Source organism: Pristiophorus japonicus, chromosome 14, assembly GCF_044704955.1.
Source record: "Pristiophorus japonicus isolate sPriJap1 chromosome 14, sPriJap1.hap1, whole genome shotgun sequence".
Taxonomy (NCBI): domain Eukaryota; kingdom Metazoa; phylum Chordata; class Chondrichthyes; family Pristiophoridae; genus Pristiophorus; species Pristiophorus japonicus.
Genome location: NC_091990.1, coordinates 182,921,822 through 182,941,468, shown reverse-complemented (window position 1 = coordinate 182,941,468; position 19,647 = coordinate 182,921,822). Strand labels below are relative to the sequence as shown.

At 44.7% G+C, this 19,647-nt stretch overlaps 1 protein-coding gene across 13 annotated transcripts in view; it reads left to right on the top strand.

The window, feature by feature from the left end:
- Nucleotides 1–19,647, top strand: part of pde3b (phosphodiesterase 3B) — a 442,736-nt gene that overhangs the window by 280,314 nt on the left and 142,775 nt on the right. Inside the window, exon 1 of one of the 13 annotated variants that reach the window (XM_070899933.1) lies at nt 18,419–18,552. The exons of the other annotated variants lie outside the window; for them this stretch is intronic. Within the exon in view, the coding sequence (XP_070756034.1) occupies nt 18,505–18,552 (48 nt within the window). The 5' untranslated portion in view covers nt 18,419–18,504. Of the gene's footprint in view, nt 1–18,418; nt 18,553–19,647 lie in introns of those variants that run through there. 13 annotated transcript variants of the gene reach the window in all.

Here is a 19,647-nt window from a genome sequence, read left to right as displayed (position 1 = left end):
CAGCCCAGTTTATTTCAGTAAATTTATTTGTCATTCCTTCAAAGTTTGCCTGAATTCAATTTAAAACCTTGGTTTGTGACTTTCCCTTCTCTCTTTGAAACCAAATATCAAATTCAGTCATATTATGGTCACTATTTGCAATAAATTCTCTTATCCCATCAGATTGTTAACTAATTCTAGTTTGTTACTCAGCACTAAATCCAGTATGGCATGTTCTGTTGTCGGTTCCTAAAATAAATTTCCAGAAAACTGTCCCGAATATATTCTAGAAATTTCCCTTTACTACTTGTGGTCCTCGTCTTTGTGGTGATTGAAATCTCCCATTGTAACCACATAATTTTTACTGCTTCTCTGATCTCCATATTTATACATTCCACCCCCACCCCGCCCCCAACTACATCACTGCTGTCTGGAGCTCCGTCAATTAATTCCAGAATCGGTCAGCATTCTTTGCTGTTCCTTAGTTCTGCCACAGTGTTCCCACTGCTTGATCGTCTTTACTGAAATCCTGTCTTTCTACTGCTATGATTGTCTTTTATCATTATTGCTTCTCCGACTTTCCCAATTTCTTGATCCATTTTTAAGATCGTATGGTCTGGAATATTTAGCCCCTAGTCATGGCTAGCTTGTAGCCAAGTCTTTACCGACTAAAAAATCATACCCTTGAAAGTAAATTTGTGCTTTTAACTCATTTGTTTTGTATCTTAGGCTATTTGAGTTCATGTATAGAATTCTTAGTGGTATTTTTTTCCACTTTTTGACTTGGCACACTTTTTGTTGCTGATGCTACAGGCGATATGTGGGCTCAATTTCCCCCAATTATCTGCGCTGTTCTTTTTGGCCTGCACCTTTTTTTTTAATAAATTAAAATCACCAAGTTTCCCCACTGGCGTAATTCACTTGGGTAGGATTTTTTTTAGGCTACGATTTTTTTACCTCATCGAGGGCGTAACCTGCCACCCACGCCAATTCAGGCCATTTAAGCAAGTTTGGCCAGCTCCGATTTACTCCAATTTTTCTGAGGATGGCGTATGTGACCGCTCTGGAAAAACCTTCTCAGCAGTTAACAAAATCAGCAGGGAAGAAAATCAGCGCAGCAGTTGCAGTTCCACGGCCAGGAGAGGAGAGGAGAGGAGAGGAGAGGAGAGGAGAGGAGAGGAGAGGAGAGGAGAGGAGAGGAGAGGAGCGGGAGGGTGCTTTTCGGCCAGGGTTAGGAGCAGAAACTGGCACCGGGAGGAAGGGAAGCCCTTCAGCCAGGGCTAGCAGCGGTAACCGGCATCAGAAGGGGGAAGCCATTTGGCCAGGGCTAGCAGCGGTAACGGGCGTCTGGAGGGAGAGGCCCTTCGGCCAGGGCTCGCAGCGGCAATTGGGAAGAGGGAGGCTCTTCGGCCAGGGCTAGCAGTGGCACTGGGAGCGGGCAGATAGACTTTTGGCATGAACACTTCAATAATTTAATGATGGAATGCTGCTGCAATTTGCTTGTGCAGGTTGCTGTGAGCTGGCCAGAATGTGTTGTATGTTTCATTTTCCAGCCTCAGCCTGTTGTGTGTCCCTCGTTACCCTGACAACCTGATCTTTTTGACGCAGATCTTAGGCTCCATCCCCAAAGCTAAAGGACAGGCTAGGCGATGCCAAAATGAATAATTCAAACGGGGACAGTTGGATGATTTTTTTTGGTGTAGTTGGGCCCCCAAAAAACAGCTTTGGGGAAAATTGAGCCCAATATGTTCATATTTTTCTTCACTCCTAGTTTATTTTTACTGGAATTTTATTACTTTCAGCACCCTTTTCTGTTCCCAGAATAATTTTGTTATCTCTATCACTTTTAAAAAATTCTGATCTTTGCTCTTAACCCTTTTTCTTAAGGTTACTCTTATTTCCATTGAGACCTTTTCTGCTGGGAGCTTAGTCCCAGCGCAGTTCAGGTGCACCCTATCCCAGCGATACAGCTCCTTCCTGTGCCAGTGTCCCATAAAATGGACCCTTTCCTTTCCATACCACTATCAGCCATACATTTACTTTCCTAATCTGTTTATCTCTGCCAGTTAGAACATGGCTCTGTTTGTTTCTGAGATTATCAGTCTCAAGGTCCTGATTTTTAGTTTGTTCCGAGCTCTTGGCATTCCCTAAGCTGGACCTCATCCTAATTCTTTTCAATGGTGTTGGTTCCCAACAAACTACGACAACTGATTCTTCCTCTTGCTTTGCTCGTTCCTTTCCAGCAGTTTTAAGATATCCCTTACATGGCTCCTGGTAGGCAACACACTCTCCTGGAATCTTGATCATAACTGTGGAGGATACTTATTATCCCTCGAATTATCAAATCCCCTATAACTGCAACCTTTCTCCTTTGCTCCTTTCCCACTTGAACTTCCACCTGTTTGCTCCATGGTGCCTTGGTTAGCATTCTGGCCATCCTCCCCATAGCCACTGCCTTCATTCCCACAGCAAGTACATCGTGTCTATTGGACAGGAACCATCTCTACAGTTCTTCATTTTCTTCCTGCGCTAGGTTGTTCTTCCCTGCTAATTCCTCTCCTTCCCTTCTGTGTTGAAATGTCTCTAACTTATGCTCCAGCTCAATGGGCCCAAGTTTGTGCGCCGACTTTGTACACCAAAAATGACGCCAAAAACTTACTTCGGTATTCTCCCCGCTTCTTGGAACGTTGTCGGCCTTGGCATGGCGCAGCACAAGCAGTGGGGGGCGGAGCCAACTCCTGGCGCTGAAAACCGCGAGAGTGCGGCGCATGTGCAGTAGCTCCTCGCCCCCAGAATCTCTGCGTGTGCTCTGCAGGGTGTGTGCGAGGGGCCCGAAGCACGCCGCCCCTAGCCCTGGCCGAATGGGCTCCCTCATCGGCGACCAGAGTGTGCAGAGCTTGCTATAGACTCTAAGAGTACCCAGCTGATAGTATTTTTTTTTTGCAGTAAAGCTTTGCTGAAGGTAGGACTTATATTTTCTGTTTGTTTGTTTATTTATTTATTTATTGATTATGAGATCCTAAATTCTTGTTTGATTTACATTCAAGCTTACTCTTCATCTGCTTTCAAAAGTAATTCTGCAAAATTGTTTGGCTGAAACTCTTAGTTACAGGACTTGCTAGAATGTATTTGCCAGTTTACCAATCCATTTTTAATCTAGTTGTTTAGTGCTTTGTAAGTCTTGGTGCTAGGTGCAGGTCTCCTCAGCTTCCTTGTATTTTTTTATTATTGAGTGCTTATTTTTGTGCTTTGTTTAGTGCTTGGTGCTTTAAATGTACTGCTTTGTTTAGTGCTTGGTGCTTTAAATATACCTGTGCTTCTTTAATGTTGTTGTGAAGGTGTTTAGTGCTTTGCAAGGTCCTCTCACTTCCCCCTCTCTACCCACGCCCCCCCCCCCCCGCCCGCCACCTGCCTATCTCTGGCTACCTGTGCTGATTTCTTAATTCTCTGCAAGGTTTTTCTCTGCGGCAAAGAGTGGGCGCATACGCTGGACGAAGTTAGTTTGGAGTAACTTTTAGCTGTCTAAACTTGCTTAAATAGCAAAAACAGGTGTAAGTGGCTGGTAACGCCCCCTTTTGGGAAAAAAAAACTAAACTTAAAAAAAAAAACCTAACTAACTCACTTACACTGGAGCAAATTAAATGGGCAGAATTACGATTTTTAAGATACTCCAAAAAAAAATCTAGTTGCTCCAAAAAAAACGGAGCAACTCCTGGGCAAACTTGGGCCCAATGACTCTGAGCAGTGACTCGAGACATTTCCCACAGATTATCTGGAGCAGACTGTGTTCACATATTCCCACATTCTGCAATCCCTATACTGCCCGTGCTGCCATTATCTAATCAACAATCCAACAGCTTCATGGTCACTTCTAGTTCCAGATTTTTTAAACTGAGTTCAAAGTCTCAAACTGCCATGGTGGAATTTAAACTCACATTCTCTGGATTTTAAGTTAATGCTATTCCAGTCCAGTCCAGTAAAATAACAACTATACTACCGTACCCCTATGTGAGTGAGTAAGGAGAGGATTAGAGCAGCAGGACCTGGGTCTCATGGAACACATGAGCTTGCAGAGGGCGGGGAAGATGAGAGAGAAACCTCAGAATGATGAAGAATAAAGGCGTAAGGTGGGTGAGTGGTTGTGGGAGGTCAGCAGGGTAGAGGAGGAGGTGATAGCAGCAGAGCAGCTGTACTAATGGTTTTAATCATAGAGGCAAATCAATCCCTCATCTATTTGTACATGATATTGGAGGTAAAGATGGATGGGGCAGACAAAGAGGTTTGATTAGGCACATCATAACTCTAAATCCTCCCACACCACAATCCCAATCATCCCAGACTCTCCGATTAGGTAAATTTCAGATCAGCCAAGGGTGTCCCAAGTAAACTGTCTTTTCAACAGTTCATTCAGGGTATTGAAAGTTTTTTGTTTCGTATCAAATTCCTGCCTGTTTGATACATTTTTGATTGATTTGTGTTTACTGTATTCTAAGGTTATTCAGAGGATTTTTTCAAGTACATATTTTGCATGTAGGTTTGTTTAATTACAAGTGCCACAAAAATGAGAGATCTTATCGATTGGACAGAAATGTACTATTTCAATCTTTGCTACGTGAGCAGTGCATTTTCTCCCACAGAGTTTGTTCATGCATTTCAGGTTCAGGTCTCAGCAAAGAATGATCTCAGTTCGATGCAGTCTCAAGTGCTAGGTTACAAAATAAACAAAGCTTTATTGTAATGGATTGAACCATTATGGTGGTCAGCAAACTATCATCAGTTTTGCTTGGAATTCATTATGTATTCACCATTTTGTTTCCATTACATCACTTTACTTTTATATATTTAAGACGTCTTTAACTCTTAAGAGCTTGTGGTACAATTTGCACTAATTAAAATTTACCACAACTACAAGTGTTATGAGACAGTTGTTTTGTTGCTCTTAGGACATTAGAAATGGATCGATGATAGAAAACAAAAGTGAAACACTTGGGGGCAGAAATTGTCCCCCGCCCAAAATGGGACGCACGCACCCAGTTTCTACTGTTTTTACCTCTGCGGTGGTTGAGTTGGCCTCCTGAGCTATATTCTGCTCTTTGGCTTTTTTTTTTTACAGGCGGACCGGAAGTCGCTCATAATGGCGGTCGGAAGTGGGGCAGTGAGCGCACTGGAGGGGCGGAAGTTGGGGTGGTGCGGAGAGGCCACCGCTGTCGGTCATTAACGTAGCGCTGATGACGTCATCACGGCGTCGCATCGCCATGGCTCTCCCCTTCACTTGAAGAAGAGAGCCTGCGCGATATCTAAAGTTCGGTCCACTGGGCCACCAGGGGGGGTTTCGGCTGGGCCAATGACCTAGCACCCAAGAGGAGCTGCCAGGCTGCCCGTTGGCGGCCTGGCCGAACCCAGGGCATAATTGTTGGCCCGACATGGCAGTAGGCCGAAAAAAAACATGAAGGCAGGGGCAGTGCATCGCTCCCTTCAATGGGAGCCGCACCGCCATTGCAGAAGGCCACAGCCTCAGTTGGGGGAAAAAGCAGGTTTTGGTACCGCCCGGCGAGAGGAAGAATTTAGCCATCGGGGGAGGTGGGTGGGGACTGTGATGACGCACTTAGCACAGATCGGCAACAGCGGAGCGGTCGGGGGGAGCAGGTTACTGCCGGAATACCGCAAGAGCGGAATGTTGATAATGGCGGCCATTACACGAAAAGTCGGCAGCCATTGCACTCCGCAGCGTGCCCGCTGATTTCCGGTGTTAAGAGGCCTTATGCAAAGGGAACATTTCGGCCCCTTAAGGGTTCAGTTTTCCCCAATGCCGTTTTTTTTGAGTATTTCAAGAGTTACACCCTTTTTTTTGCCACGACAACTCTTTTTTAAAAAAAAAAATAACTTGAAAGTTACCCCGTTCTAATTTATTTAATTGGTGCCGCGCAGCCTGTCCTTTGGGGGGGTGGTGTGGGGCGGGGGGGAGCCTAATGTCTGCACCGAAAAAAGGATGTTCCCCCTTCTGCGCATGCGCAAAAAAGAAGATAAAATTTTTTACATGACTGCTATGGGCGCGCATGCCCAGTACACCTCCCGGTCTGCATTCAGCCATTTTTAAAGAGCCACTTGTGTGTGAGAACTTTAATTCTCAGTGGTAAAATTGGAGCTGCAACATGCAACGCAGCTCGTCGAAATCTCGACTTTCAATATACAACTCTTAACACAATCAGCTCCGGTAGATGTTCCTTTAATTTTTACTTGCAGCAAGGAAGAGTCTCACTCAGTCAAAGGCTAAGCGACGACTCCCAATATGGTACCGTTTCACAAAGTATTTATACAGTAAAAACAAGTTATGGTTCCATTCTGTGTATTGGTTCTGCCTTTGCAGCCAGCGAAAACAGATTAAGAGTTAATGATTACCACATCCTTATCTTTACATTTTTCTCAAATGTCTCTTTTGTAAGTGATTTTGGTGGGCCAGACAGCAATGACTCGATTAGGGTGTGATAATATGCTATTACCGGCTTTTCATTGTTTTAGGATTGTCCAGTTTCATGGCCAGTTATTTGGGCCCATGATTTCCACAGTGGTTGATTGGGTACTTGGCTTCTTGCATATTATGGATGAGTTCTGTACAAGAGATAATGGCTGGTGATTTGAGTATCTCTTAGTGGGTGAATTGATAATACAGGGCAGCAGAATGGGTGGTACTTATCTCAGCAAGACAGTTTAATGTTATCTGGTGGCTATTAATCAGCAATCAGCAGTTCCAGTTAGGGTTAGCATGTTTATGCAAACAGACTGTCTGTTGCAGAAGTTTCAAGCAGGTACTGGACTCCATTTTGTTTTATGGCAAAAAGGGTGCAAAAAAAACCAGTGCGATGCAACTTTAAAAAAAAATACATTTCCACAAGCTCAAGGACCAAGAGTTTCCCACAAGAGGAAGTGGAGGCACTAGTTACTGTAATTGAGGCCGGATGGCACGAACTGGACACCAGCAGAGGTCACACAAAAGTTTCACCAAAGGAAAGGAAGAAACACGAGAACCAACTTGCAGAAGATTACTGTGCGATGGTGACCACCCCGAGGTCTGGAGGCCACTGCAAAAAGAAGTGGCAGGACCTTGGTCAAGTCGTTAGTGTAAGTAATAATTTCACTTCTTCACTGGAATTGCAATTGTAAATGTGACCATCTGTATGTCCAACCCAGCAGAAAGAGACCCTCTCTAGAAAGTTATAATTTCATCTTTGCAGAGGAAAGTGGCACACAATAAGAGAGAGAGAACTCGAACAGGAGAAGGCCCGGCATATCTGCAACCACTGACATCCTTGGAAGAGAGGGTCGCTGCTTTGATGGATCCTGCCTGGAGAAAAGCAACCACCACTACACAAGCTGAGCCCACACTCGAGGGAGAGGGTAAGTCCTGCAAATTCAACATTATGGCTTTGCTAAAAGTTAAGAACTGTGCGGGCTAGCCATGCTTCGGTTCATGGGGATATCTCCGTCAGCTACGCTTCGATTGATGCAATGTGCTGTCATTCATCGTGGTCCTTCAAATGAGCCTGCTACCTGTGCTGTGTGAGCCTACTCATGCCACCCTGCTCCCTCCTCCTCTGTTACATTTTGCAGAACTTGAGGACGAGGCTGAAGCTGTGCAGATGATGATTCAGACGTGAATGAGCCTAAAGAGGAGAACATCTTCCAGTCCCACCTTCCAGACCAAGAGCATGGGGGTCAGGGGGAGGGGGAGGATGAAGGCCCCACTGTTGTACTCACTCTGGAGGAGGTGCTGGTGCCGTCCATTGAGGTGCCAGCCTCTTTCCTGAGTGGTATGAGTGTTGGGACATTCCATGATTTCACACAGTCCGAGGCTGCGGTTTTCAGTGGGTGCAGCAAGGCACACCCAAGGCCCCACCGTCAGAGGCCGCAGATCCCAGTGGGAGGCAGCGAGCCACACCCAGGGTGAAGAGGGGAAGGAGAGCTCAACAGTGCTCTCCTGAGGTGCAGGATGTCACAGATGTGGTTCAGATGATGGCAATGAGTGCGGAGGACATTGATCTTACACGATCACTCCTGGACACCATCAGTGGGGTGGGTGATGAGGTATCGGGACTGTCGGGAGAAGTAACAACACTCTCCCGAGAAATGGAAACACTGGGCACATTAGGGATGGAATGGCGCAGGTAGCTGATAGACTGTTGGTGAACATGAGGGAGGGAATGTTGCAGGTAGTTGAGACGCTATGGGGGCACATGAGGGGGGCAATGTCGATGGAAGCTGCTGCAATAAGGGAACATGCCCAGACCCCGTAGCCACTGACAGAATCAACAACCACTCCCACTCCAATCCCCAGACCAGCCTCTGAAGAGGCCCAAGCTGGGCCTTCCACAACCGCCTGCCGAAGCTCTCCAACAAGAAGCCTGAGATGCTTGAAAGAATAAGCTTGGTACCAACCCGAGAAACGCTGCGCCACCGCCTGCGGGCAGGGATGGTGGCGTCACCAAGACCAAGCGCAGCGGGTAGTCTTGGAACAAGGTGGTGGAGTGATGGGTGCAGCCTTTCTTCGCTGCTGTTGTTGTTACTGTTCTAACTATTCTCAAATTAAAAGTTTTTTGTAAGTGATGTAAATTTACAAGCTTAAAAGTTTGTCAGTGATATTTAGGTTTGTAAGTGATCTAAACTGAAAACTTTAAAGTTTGATGCAAGAATATTTTTATTAAAGCTAAGTACAAACAAGTGTTAAACTTTTGAATAAAATATACTTTAAATTATATCTGAATAATTTCCATTATTTGTTCCATTAACACAACACAACATTACGCAACAGGTCCACACAGTAAATATGGTCCATTTGGAATAGTTGCCGCTGAACCTTCAGGCAGAAAGTGTTCACGGATGAGCTGTTGGTGCAAGGCTCGAGCAATCGTTAAAGGCGCATGACAGCCCACTCTCCTCTGCCATCCTGCTCCGGGTTCAGGTAGTTGAATGGCTTCCTCATCGTCGTCCTCCTCCTCCTCCTCGTCATCTGCATCTTCCTCCTCATCATCAGCCACTCTCACCTCAGGTGGGTCTTCCACTACCAGCTGCTGCTGCCTCAGGATGGCTAAGTCATGCAGCATGCAGCAGACAACAGTGAACTGACTGACAATCTCAGGGGAGTATTGCAAGTAGTCTCCAGAATGATCCAGGCATCGAAAACACTGCTTCAAAATGCCAATGGTCCTCTCCATTATGCTGCGTGTCGCAGTGTGCGACATGTTGTATTCCCGGTCAGCTTCTGGCCGGGTCACATGTAGGGGCATCATGAGCCAGGTGGAGAGGCCGTACCTGTTGTCCCCCAGCAGCCAGCTCTGTCCTTCTGGCTGTTGCTGAAACATGGCAGATATAGCGCTCTCATGTAGGATGAACGCATCATGGGTGCTCCCAGGGTATCTTGCATTGACTGACATGATACAATGCATGTCGTCACACATGAGCTGCACATTCACGGAGTGGAAGCCTTTTTCTGTTCCTGTACATCTCTGAATCCTCCAAAGGTGCTCGCAAGATGATGTGGGTACAATCAATGCAGCCCTGTACCTTTTAGGCAACCAGCAATCCTGGAGAAGACCACAGCCCTGTCATGCATTGTTTGGGCAGTCATGGGAACTTTATGTAGTCATTCCTCCGGGCATATAGTGCAACAGTCACCTGCCGAATGCAGATATGTGTTGCATGTTGAGAAACGGCGCACACATCCCCAGTTGTGGCATGGAATCATCCAATTGCATAAAATGAAAGTGCAGCTTGTAACCTTTACTTCAACTGACACAGCAGTCCTCGTGACGCTTCTAGGGTGCAGGTTTGCTTTTATTAACTCACAGATCTCGGTTACAACTTCTTTGCGGCAACACAGCCTTCTCACACAGTCTGCATCACTCACGTGGAGGTATGAATGCCTGTCTTTATATACCCGATGTGGTTAAGGCCTCTTGCCCATCATCCTACGCGCTCTGAGGTTCCTCACGTGATGATATCTAATCAATCTTCTCCTCCACAGCACAATCATGCAGAAGCCTTGCATGAGGTATGGCATTGTCAATATTGCTCCCAAAATTTAATTGTAGCTTTGTAAGAAGCTCAAAACACCAGGACAAAGCACTCGTACCTTCTTTTTCCTATTTCTCTCCCCAAGGTTCGACGCCCTAGTATGGACCACACCCTGGTCAGCGCCATGCGCAATAGGCTTGCTTAGAACGGGAAACTTGGCATTCAATGTCGAAATGAAGGCTAATGTAATTCTTTAATTTTTGATTTTTTTCAAAGTACCACCCCACCACCAAACGTCTCCTCAGCGGGCTCAAGGGTCGGCTGGCAGAATCACTCCCTCACCTGGATACAGGGGCACGGTGTCCATCTCCCCCCTCCCCGGGCTTCTTTTGAAGCTGCTGTATAGCCGAAGGGTTCTCATCCCTTCAGTTCGGCTCCCCTCCCTGCCTCCCGGGCTCCTTTTGAAGCTGAGCCCCTGTGCCCTGTGTCCGGGCGAGAGCGCGATTCTGACGGCTGACCCTTGAGCCTTGTGAGGAGACATTCAGTGGTGGCATGGTACTTTGGAAAAAAAATCAAAAATGAAAGCATTGTATTAGACTTCCATTTTCTCCCTTTTGACTTTGAAAAAATTAAGCTTCATGATGCATATTCTTTGCCTTCTTGATTCCCTCCAAAACTTCGCCTAAAAACAATGGCGTCTTTCTGCGCCGATTTTTTTTTATGTGCTGTTTTTTCTTCAGTGCCCAGAAGGTTTTAGGGAGTGGTCACATCTGCCGTCCTAGGAAAAATGTAAATTGGCCAAACTTGCTTAAATGTGAAAAACTGACACCACAAAATACCAACCCTAAAAAATCGTAACTAACTGAGTTATCCTGGCGCAGAAACTTTGAGGAAACTTGGAGATTTTAATTTATGCCAAAAAAAAGGCACACACTTTAAAAAAAAAAACGACGCAAATAACTGGGGAAAATTGAGCCCTATGTCTTTTGGAAACATCCAGCAGAGCTTCACATACAATAAATTAGTTTTAAGTACAGTGACATGTGGCAGTCACTTCGAACTCAGTCAGATCGCATAAATGTTAGTAAGATGAATGACTACATTCTATTTAGTGGTCATTGAGACAGAAATATTCACCAGGACATGAGGAAAACTGTTCTTAGAATAATGCCCTGAGATATTAAATACATAACTTTAAACTTTTGGAACATACTTTTGTAGAGGACTTTGTATTCGATCATTGTCCTGTTAATAAACCTGTTCAAGTGGGTTTTGGTGGGGATTTTAACTGCATCAGTTACAGTTGTGGTTAGCCGTTGATGAAAGACAGTGTATTGCTTAATTCAGTAACTGCCAGCCTTGTCACGCACACAATGACAAAGGTGGGAATTTGTTACCTCACCTCTGATTGCTGACTGAACCGCACTCGCTGTAGTGTTTTGAAATCTGTTACTTTGAATAATGCATTCTACTTAGATGTATGTTTACTTGGAGAACCGAAACAATGTCAGATTTTCCTGTAGACAGGAGGAGGAAGCAATATGCCTTCCTGTGTGTGGAGAAAAATTCCAAGATTATAAGATGGATTTTGCTGCAACATTACATCTGATTCAGAACCACTAGCAGAAAATTGTGTCTGAGTCGTTGAAGTTAATTAAAAATAAGTCTTGTTATAAATTCTCCCGTTATCACAGTAGTGAAAACATTTTAATATCACCATTAGTGCAGATATAAAACATGGTGAGCATGTTCAATCTCACATAGTTTTTCTGTAGACCCCAAAATATAATTTGAATGAAACCTTTCGAATCCATGCATACAACCAACAAATTATTATCGAAAACTCAACTATTGAGTTGTGTAAACCAGAGTCATTTCCAGCTTTCGGTAGTTTGAACATGGAACACAGGCATGGAGCATTGTGGCATAGCAAAGGAAAGTGGCTGCGGGGTAGGCCACAGGAGGAGGAATGGATAAACATGGGGAAATTGTAATGCTGAGGTGAGGGATTGAGAAGTGGGGGGAAGCAAATTAAATTTACTTTGGGCTCTGGAGGATGGAGGAAGCATCCAGGCAGAAGAAAAATTAATGTGGGCTGAGAAAAAATTATTGGCAGACCTTGGTAAGTTGTACCACTGTCACACCAGTGGTGCAACAACACGGTGATAAATAAATAGGCATTTCCCAGTACAGTAAAATGTTGAGTTGCATTTAATATCATTGTTCATTATAAATGTTTACATCAGGAGTTTCCAATTAAACATATTAAACTAAAAAGCATTATGCAGAAATCGTGATGGAAACATAGAAACATAGAAAATAGGTGCAGGAGTAGGCCATTCGGCCCTTCTAGCCTGCACCGCCATTCAATGAGTTCATGGCTGAACATGCAACTTCAGTACCCCATTCCTGCTTTCTCACCATACCCCTTGATTCCCCTAGTAGTAAGGACTTCATCTAACTCCTTTTTGAATATATTTAGTGAATTGGCCTCAACAACTTTCTGTGGTAGAGAATTCCACAGGTTCACCACTCTCTGGGTGAAGAAATTCCTCCTCATCTCGGTCCTAAATGGCTTCCCCCTTATCCTTGGACTGTGTCCCTTGGTTCTGGACTTCCCCAACATTGGGAACATTCTTCCTGCATCTAACCTGTCTAAACCCGTCAGAATTTTAAACGTTTCTATGAGGTCCCCTCTCATTCTTCTGAACTCCAGTGAATACAAGCCCAGTTGATCCAGTCTTTCTTGATAGGTCAGTCCCGCCATCCCGGGAATCAGTCTGGTGAACCTTCGCTGCACTCCCTCAATAGCAAGAATGTCCTTCCTCAGGTTAGGAGACCAAAACTGTACACAATACTCCAGGTGTGGCCTCACCAAGGCCCTGTACAATTGTAGCAACATCTCCCTGCCCTTGTACTCAAATCCCCTCGCTATGAAGGCCAACATGCCATTTGCTTTCTTAACCGCCTGCTGTACCTGCATGCCAACCTTCAATGACTGATGTACCATGACACCCAGGTCTCTTTTCACCTCCCCTTTTCCTAATCTGTCACCATTCAGATAATAGTCTGTCTCTCTGTTTTTACCAAGTAAGTAAGGTTTGTAGACATGAAGTGTGTCCTATATGCAAAACTGCAGAGGTATTATATGTTTTCATTAAAAGTGCAAACCTTTATTTTGTAACAAACTGATGGTTAGAATTTTAATGAATTTAGCTCCGGACTTCTCCAGGTGGCCAATGTAAAGCATGTATTCTTGTCAGCTGGACTTCAAAGCTACCTGCCTCCTTGGTTGTACCTATACTTAAGGACACTGAAAATCCTTTTTCTTCACTGCCAAGTTATCAATAGTCTCAGAATTCAGATTACATCAAAACCTTAGCTTTTAGTTTTGAATGCATTCATTTAATCAACGTAGCTGGCAGTTGGCTTCCAAACAGTTCATATATGTTGCTTCCAATCGATCTTACTGATGCACTGTCAATTAACTATGTTTATCTTTGACAATATACATCTCCCTTTTGCATATACCACCAAATGAGATGAGATTGGCACCTGACACACTGAAGAAATTTGTGTCCACTGCAGATTACTAACATTGGTAAATAAAAAGAAAAACTAAGTACTGGAAATAGGAAATAAAAAGCAGAAAATGCTGAAATTAAACAGCAAGCCCATAAGCATCTCTGAAGGAAAAAGGCAGATTAATATTTCAGGTTTAAGACCCTTTAGCAAACTGAATACTGCTTGCTTTTTATAGTGTTCTGATGAAGGTTATACACTTCAAAGATTAGCGCTGTGTATTTCCAGTATTTTTTGTCGTTAAGAGGTAAACTGCTTTGATAAATTGTATCTCGGTTGCTGGACTGTGATTTTTTGCAACTTGTTGGCCATTGTCCAATAGAAAGGAGGTTTAATGGTCTGCTGCAGTAATGCCTGAAGATATTAAATATTGTCTGAGATTTCTTTAGTGGTATTTTATTGAAACTATACCATTTGTTTTCTATTAATTAAATGTGCCATGACAAATAAGTTGCTTTGCAATTTAAGATATGTACTGCAGCATACTCTGACTCTTTTAATGAAAACTATCTATAAATTAAAAAAATGACTGTGCCACAGTGGATCGGATTTTGCTGATATCTTCCAGCACGGCAGTTATCTTCTTCCAAACTATTTCTTTCCTCAACCCTCCCACTACTGCGTTGAGGTACTTTTACATTGGCGCATAATATGCTGTAGCCAGGCAACGAATGGCACCTACCGTTAGCTCGACTTGTCCTTGCCCGTTTCATCTCGACGATCTTTTGCGTTGGAAGTGCGAGTCGACAACATCACAGCAAGGGTCACCAATATCTAGGACCTGAATGAATAGGAAAAGCAGTTGTGTATCTCCTCAACCAATCCGATTGAACGATTGTGAAATAAAAGACACAAGGACTAAGAAGGAAGTATAAATTAGAGTGGGTGAATTCAATGCCAAATGAGGTACAGAAAGAGAAATATTGGGCTCAATTTTGCCCAGTCGTTTTTTGGCATATTGCCAGAATTACGCCCGTTTTTCTAAGCCAGAACTACTCCAAAAATAAATGTGTCAAGTTTCCCCGCTCTATTTTTCCAAATTGGCGCCGTGCAGCCTGGCCTGTAGCCTCGACGGGTGGAGCCGACTGTCTGCGCCGAAAAAAGTTATGCTGCCTTTCTGCGCATGTGTGGAAAAAAAAGGATGTTTTTGACGTGATTCCTATGGGCGCGCATGCGCCGTATAGCTCCCGGTCTGCAATCGACCATTTTTAAAGAGCCAGTTGTGTGTGAGAACTTTAATTCTCAGTGGAAAAATCGGAGCTGCAATACAAGATGCAACGCGGCACAAGGACCAAGAATTTCTTACAGGAAGAAGTGGAGGCACTGGTTACTGTGATTGAGAGCAGATGGCAGGAGCTGGGCACCAGCAGAGGTCACACAAAAGTTCCACCCAAAGAAATGAAGAAATGCTGTAACCAAGTTGTAGAAGATTACTGTGCAATGGTGACCACCCCGCGGTCTGGAGGCCAGTACAAAAAGAAATGGCAGGACCTTGGTCAAGTAGTTAGTGTAAGTAATCTTTTCATTTATTCACTGGAATTGCAATTGTAAATGTGACCATCTGTATATGTTCCACCCAGCAGAAAGACACTCTCTCTAAAAAGTTATATTTACATTTTTGCAGAGGAAAGTGGCACACAACAAATGAGAAATAACTCGAACAGGAGGTGGCCTGGCAAATCTGCAGCCACTATCACCCTGGAAGAGAGGGTCGCTGCTTTGATGGGTCCTGCCTGGAGAAAAGCAATAACCACTGCACAAGCTGGGCTCACACTCGAGGGAGAGGGTAAGTCCTGCAAATTCCATAGTCTGGCTTTCCTAAATGTTAAGTCCTGCATGGGCTAGCTATGCTTCGGTTCTTGGGGATGTCTCCGTCAGCTACGCTTCGGTTGATGCAATGTGCTACCATTCATCGTGGTCCTTCAAATCAGCCTGCTGCCTGCGCTGTGTGAGCCTACTCATGCCACCCACCCTGCCCCCTCCTCTGCTGCTAACCATTTGTCTGTTCTGTTATGTTTTGCAGAACTTGAGGCCAACCCTGACGATGCAGAAGAAGTTTTAGACGAGGACGAGTCTGAAGAGAATATTTTCCAATCCCGCCTTCCAGACCAAGAGCATGGGGATGAGAGGCAGTGGAGGGGATAGATGAAGTCCCCACTGTTGTACTCACTTTGGAGAAGGTGCAGGTGCCGCCTATTGAGGTGCTAGCCTCTTCCCTGAGTAGTGGTTTGAATGTTGGTTTCCCACCGTCCGAGGCTGGGCATTCTAGTGGGGTGCATGCAGCAAGGCACACCCAGGGCCCCATCGTCCGAGGCTGCGGGTCCCACTGGGATTCTGCTAGCCACACCCAGGGTGAGGAGGAGAAGGAGAGCTCGACCTCGCTCTCCTGAGGTGCAGGATCTAATAGATGTTGTTCAGATGATGGCAATGAGTATGGAGGACATTGACCTTACATGATCACTCTTGGACACCATCAGTGGGGTGGGTGATGAGGTATTGGGACTTGAGAGAGAAGTAACAACAGTCTCACGAGAAATGGGAATGCTGTCTGGGAACATGAGGGAAGGAATATTTCAGTCAGCTGAAACCATGTCGGTGCACATGGGAGGGAATGTTGGAGGTAGTTGAGATACTGGCAGGGCACATGAGGGAAGGAATTTTGGAGTTAGCTGCTATAATAAGGGAACATGCTCACAACACGCACCCATTGACAGAATCAACTGCCACTCCCACTCCAATCCCCAGACCAGCACTGAAGAGGTCCAAGCTGGGCCTTCCTCTTACTGACTGCGCTACACCCCCCCCCCCCCCCCCATCCCCAAATTCAGAAAGGCGCAATACCCAAGATGTTTGCAAGAATAAGCTTCGTACCAACCCGAGAAACGCTGCGCCACTGCCTGTGGGCAGGGCTGGTGGAGTCACCGAGACCAAGCGCAGCGGACGGTATTACATTAAGGTGGAGGAGAGATGGGTGCAGCCTTTCTTTGCTGCTGCTGCTGTTGTTGTTACTGTTGTAACTTTTCTCAAATTAAAAGTTTTTTGTAAGTTATGTAAATTTACAAGTTTCAAAGTTAGTAAGTTATCTTAATGAAAACTTTAAAGTTTGATACAAGAATGTTATTTAAGTTAAGTACAAACAAATATTAAACTTTTGAATAAAATAGATTTTAAATTATAACTGAATCATTTACATTATTTGTTTGATAACACAACTTTTGAAGTAAACAAGAATCATTTCCATTATTTGTTCCATTAACACAACACATAGTAAACATGGTCCATTTGGAATAGTTGCCGTTGAGCCTTCAGGTAGCAAAGCGTTCACAGATGAGCTGCTGGTACAAGGCTCGAGGAATCGTTAAAGTGACATGACGGCACACCACCCTCTGCTGTCGTGCTCCGGGTTCAGATAGTTGCATGGCGTCCTCGCCCTCTGCATCGCCCTCGCCCTCTGCCTCACCCTCTGCATCGCCCTCGTCCTCTGCATCATCATCCTCGTCATTATCATCAGCCACTTTCACCTCCGGTGGATCTTGTACTACCAGCTGCTGCTGATGCATGATGGCTAAGTTATGCAGCAGCACACAACAGTGAACTGACCGACAATCTCAGGGAGGAGTACTGCAAGTAGCCTCCAGAATGGTCCAGGCATAGGAAATGCTGTTTCAAGATGCCAGTGGTCCTCTCTCTGATTGCGACACGTTGTATTCCTGGTCAGCTTCCATCCGGGTTACACGTAGGGGCGTCATGAGCCAGGTGGTGAGGCCGTACCATTTGTCCCCAAGTAGCAAACTCTGCCCTTCTGGCTGTTGCTGAAACATGACAGATATAACGCTGTTGCGTAGGATGAACGCATCATGGGTGCTCCCAGGTTATCTTGCATCAACTGACATGATGCGATGTATGTCATCACACATGAGCTGCACATTAATGGAGTGGAAGACTTTTCTGTTCTTGTTCATCTCAGAATCCTTCAAAGGTACTCGCAAGGTGATGTGGGTACAATCAATGCAGCCCTGTACCTTTGGGAAGCCAGCAATCCTGAAGAAGCCCACAGCCCTGTCACGCATTGCCTGGGCAGTCATGGGGTACTTCATAATCATTCCTCCGGGCATATAGTGCAGCAGTTACCTGCCGAATGCAGACATGTGTTGCCTGTTGAGAAATGACACACACATCCACAGTTGTAGCTTGGAACGATCCGGATGCATAGAATGAAAGTGCAGCTGTAACCTTCACTTCAACTGACAAAGCAATCCCCCTGAAGCTTCCAGGTTGCAGCTCTGCTTTTACCAACTCTCAGATCTCGGTTACAACTTCTTTGCGAAAACACAGTCTGCTGACACTGTCTGCATCACACAGGTGCAGGTATGAACGCCTGTCTCAATATACCTGACGTGGGTAAGGCCTGCTGCCCATCACTCTACGGGCTCTGAGGTTCCTCATGTGATGACGTCAAATGAATTGTCTCCTCCTTAGCACCATCATGCAGAAGGCTTCCACAAGGTATGGCATTGTCAGTCTTGCCCTCATGCTTAAATGTTACCTTTGCAGGAAACTCAAAACGTCAGGCAGGGCTTGGTTCTTCTCTCTCCCTACAGTTCTGTGTGGACCACACCCAGGTCTGAGCAGGTGCAGTGATTGGAAACCCTCCACCACCCCCACCAACCCCCCGGCCTACATTTGATGCATAGTGCAGTGTTGTGATGCATTCTGATCACCTTACACAGTCCCCCATCCACCTGGGTTTGATTTGATGTGTAGTGCAGACTTCTGATGCCTTCTGATCGCCTTCCACAGCCCCCCACCTGCCCCCTGTTCTTCTTTTGCAGCCGAGCCCTTGTGTCCGGGCGCGGAGCCAATTCTGCTGGCCGACACTCCGACCCTCCAGCCCTGTTTGCAGACATTCGGTAGTGGCGTGTCAGTTGAAAAAATATGAAAACTTACAGAATTACATCAAACTTCCATTTACTGCGTAATAAGGTAAAAAATTTGAATCTTTATTACGCATATTTAAGTCTTCTTGATTCCCTCCAAAACTTCGCTGGCTGAAAAACAATGGTATCTATGCGACGATTTTTCAACGTGCGCTGCTTTTTCTTAACTCACCAGAAGGTTTTTTGGGAGTGGTTACGTACGCCGACTTGGGAGAAATCTTTTTTGGGCAACTTCCATAATTGACAAAAACTGGCGCAGACAGCAGGTTACGCCCCCATCAGACGCAAAAAAAAATAACCTGAAAAAAATCGTACCTAAATTACACTGGCGTACATTCCTAGGGGAAACTTTAATTTTTAAACTTGCGCCAAAAAAACGGCACAAGTCACTGGGGAAAATTGAGCCCATTGAGAGGGAAAGAAAATATGTTATTAAGAGATAGAAAAAAGAAAGAAAGGAAAAGTAAAAATTTCTTGAAATTTTTTAAATTTCAAACTTAAAATAAAAATCTCCTACAACAATTAATACCTGAAGGAATGCGACTCCACACTTGGAATAGTTAATTTTCAATGCCAGAGAGGTTAATTTGCAGTAATTGACACCTAGCTCATCATTAAAAGAATTTGTGACAAGTATAGAACCAGTGGGAACCTGTTCAACCTTTGTCACCTCCAGCCGAGATGCAAGACCGACCCATCCTCTGTCCCGTACTACAGAACGCGGACGACGCTTGCATTTGCGCACATTCAGAGGTAGTCTCAAGGTAACATAGGCATGGATGATATCTTAGGCATAATGAACAATAAATACAAAAATCTCACATTTGTAATTAAACCATAAATGAAATTGCCATTGTTGGCATCCTAAAATACTTACCTTTCTGAAAACCTCTTCTTTAATGAGCTGCTCTGCTGTTGGTGAGCAGTATAGGTGTTGCATTTGAAAATTAGAACCTTCGATCCATATAATTTAAATTTAGTATATGTGCAAATATTGTCATGGCATCTTGAACCAGTTTGAACTCTATTAATGAAAGCAAAATGGAATAAAGTTTTTCTGTTACTTTGTTGAAGGTTTTCATTACTGACAAAAAAAATCTGCGTAACGTTAATTATGATTTATGACTTGCAGCACACCATA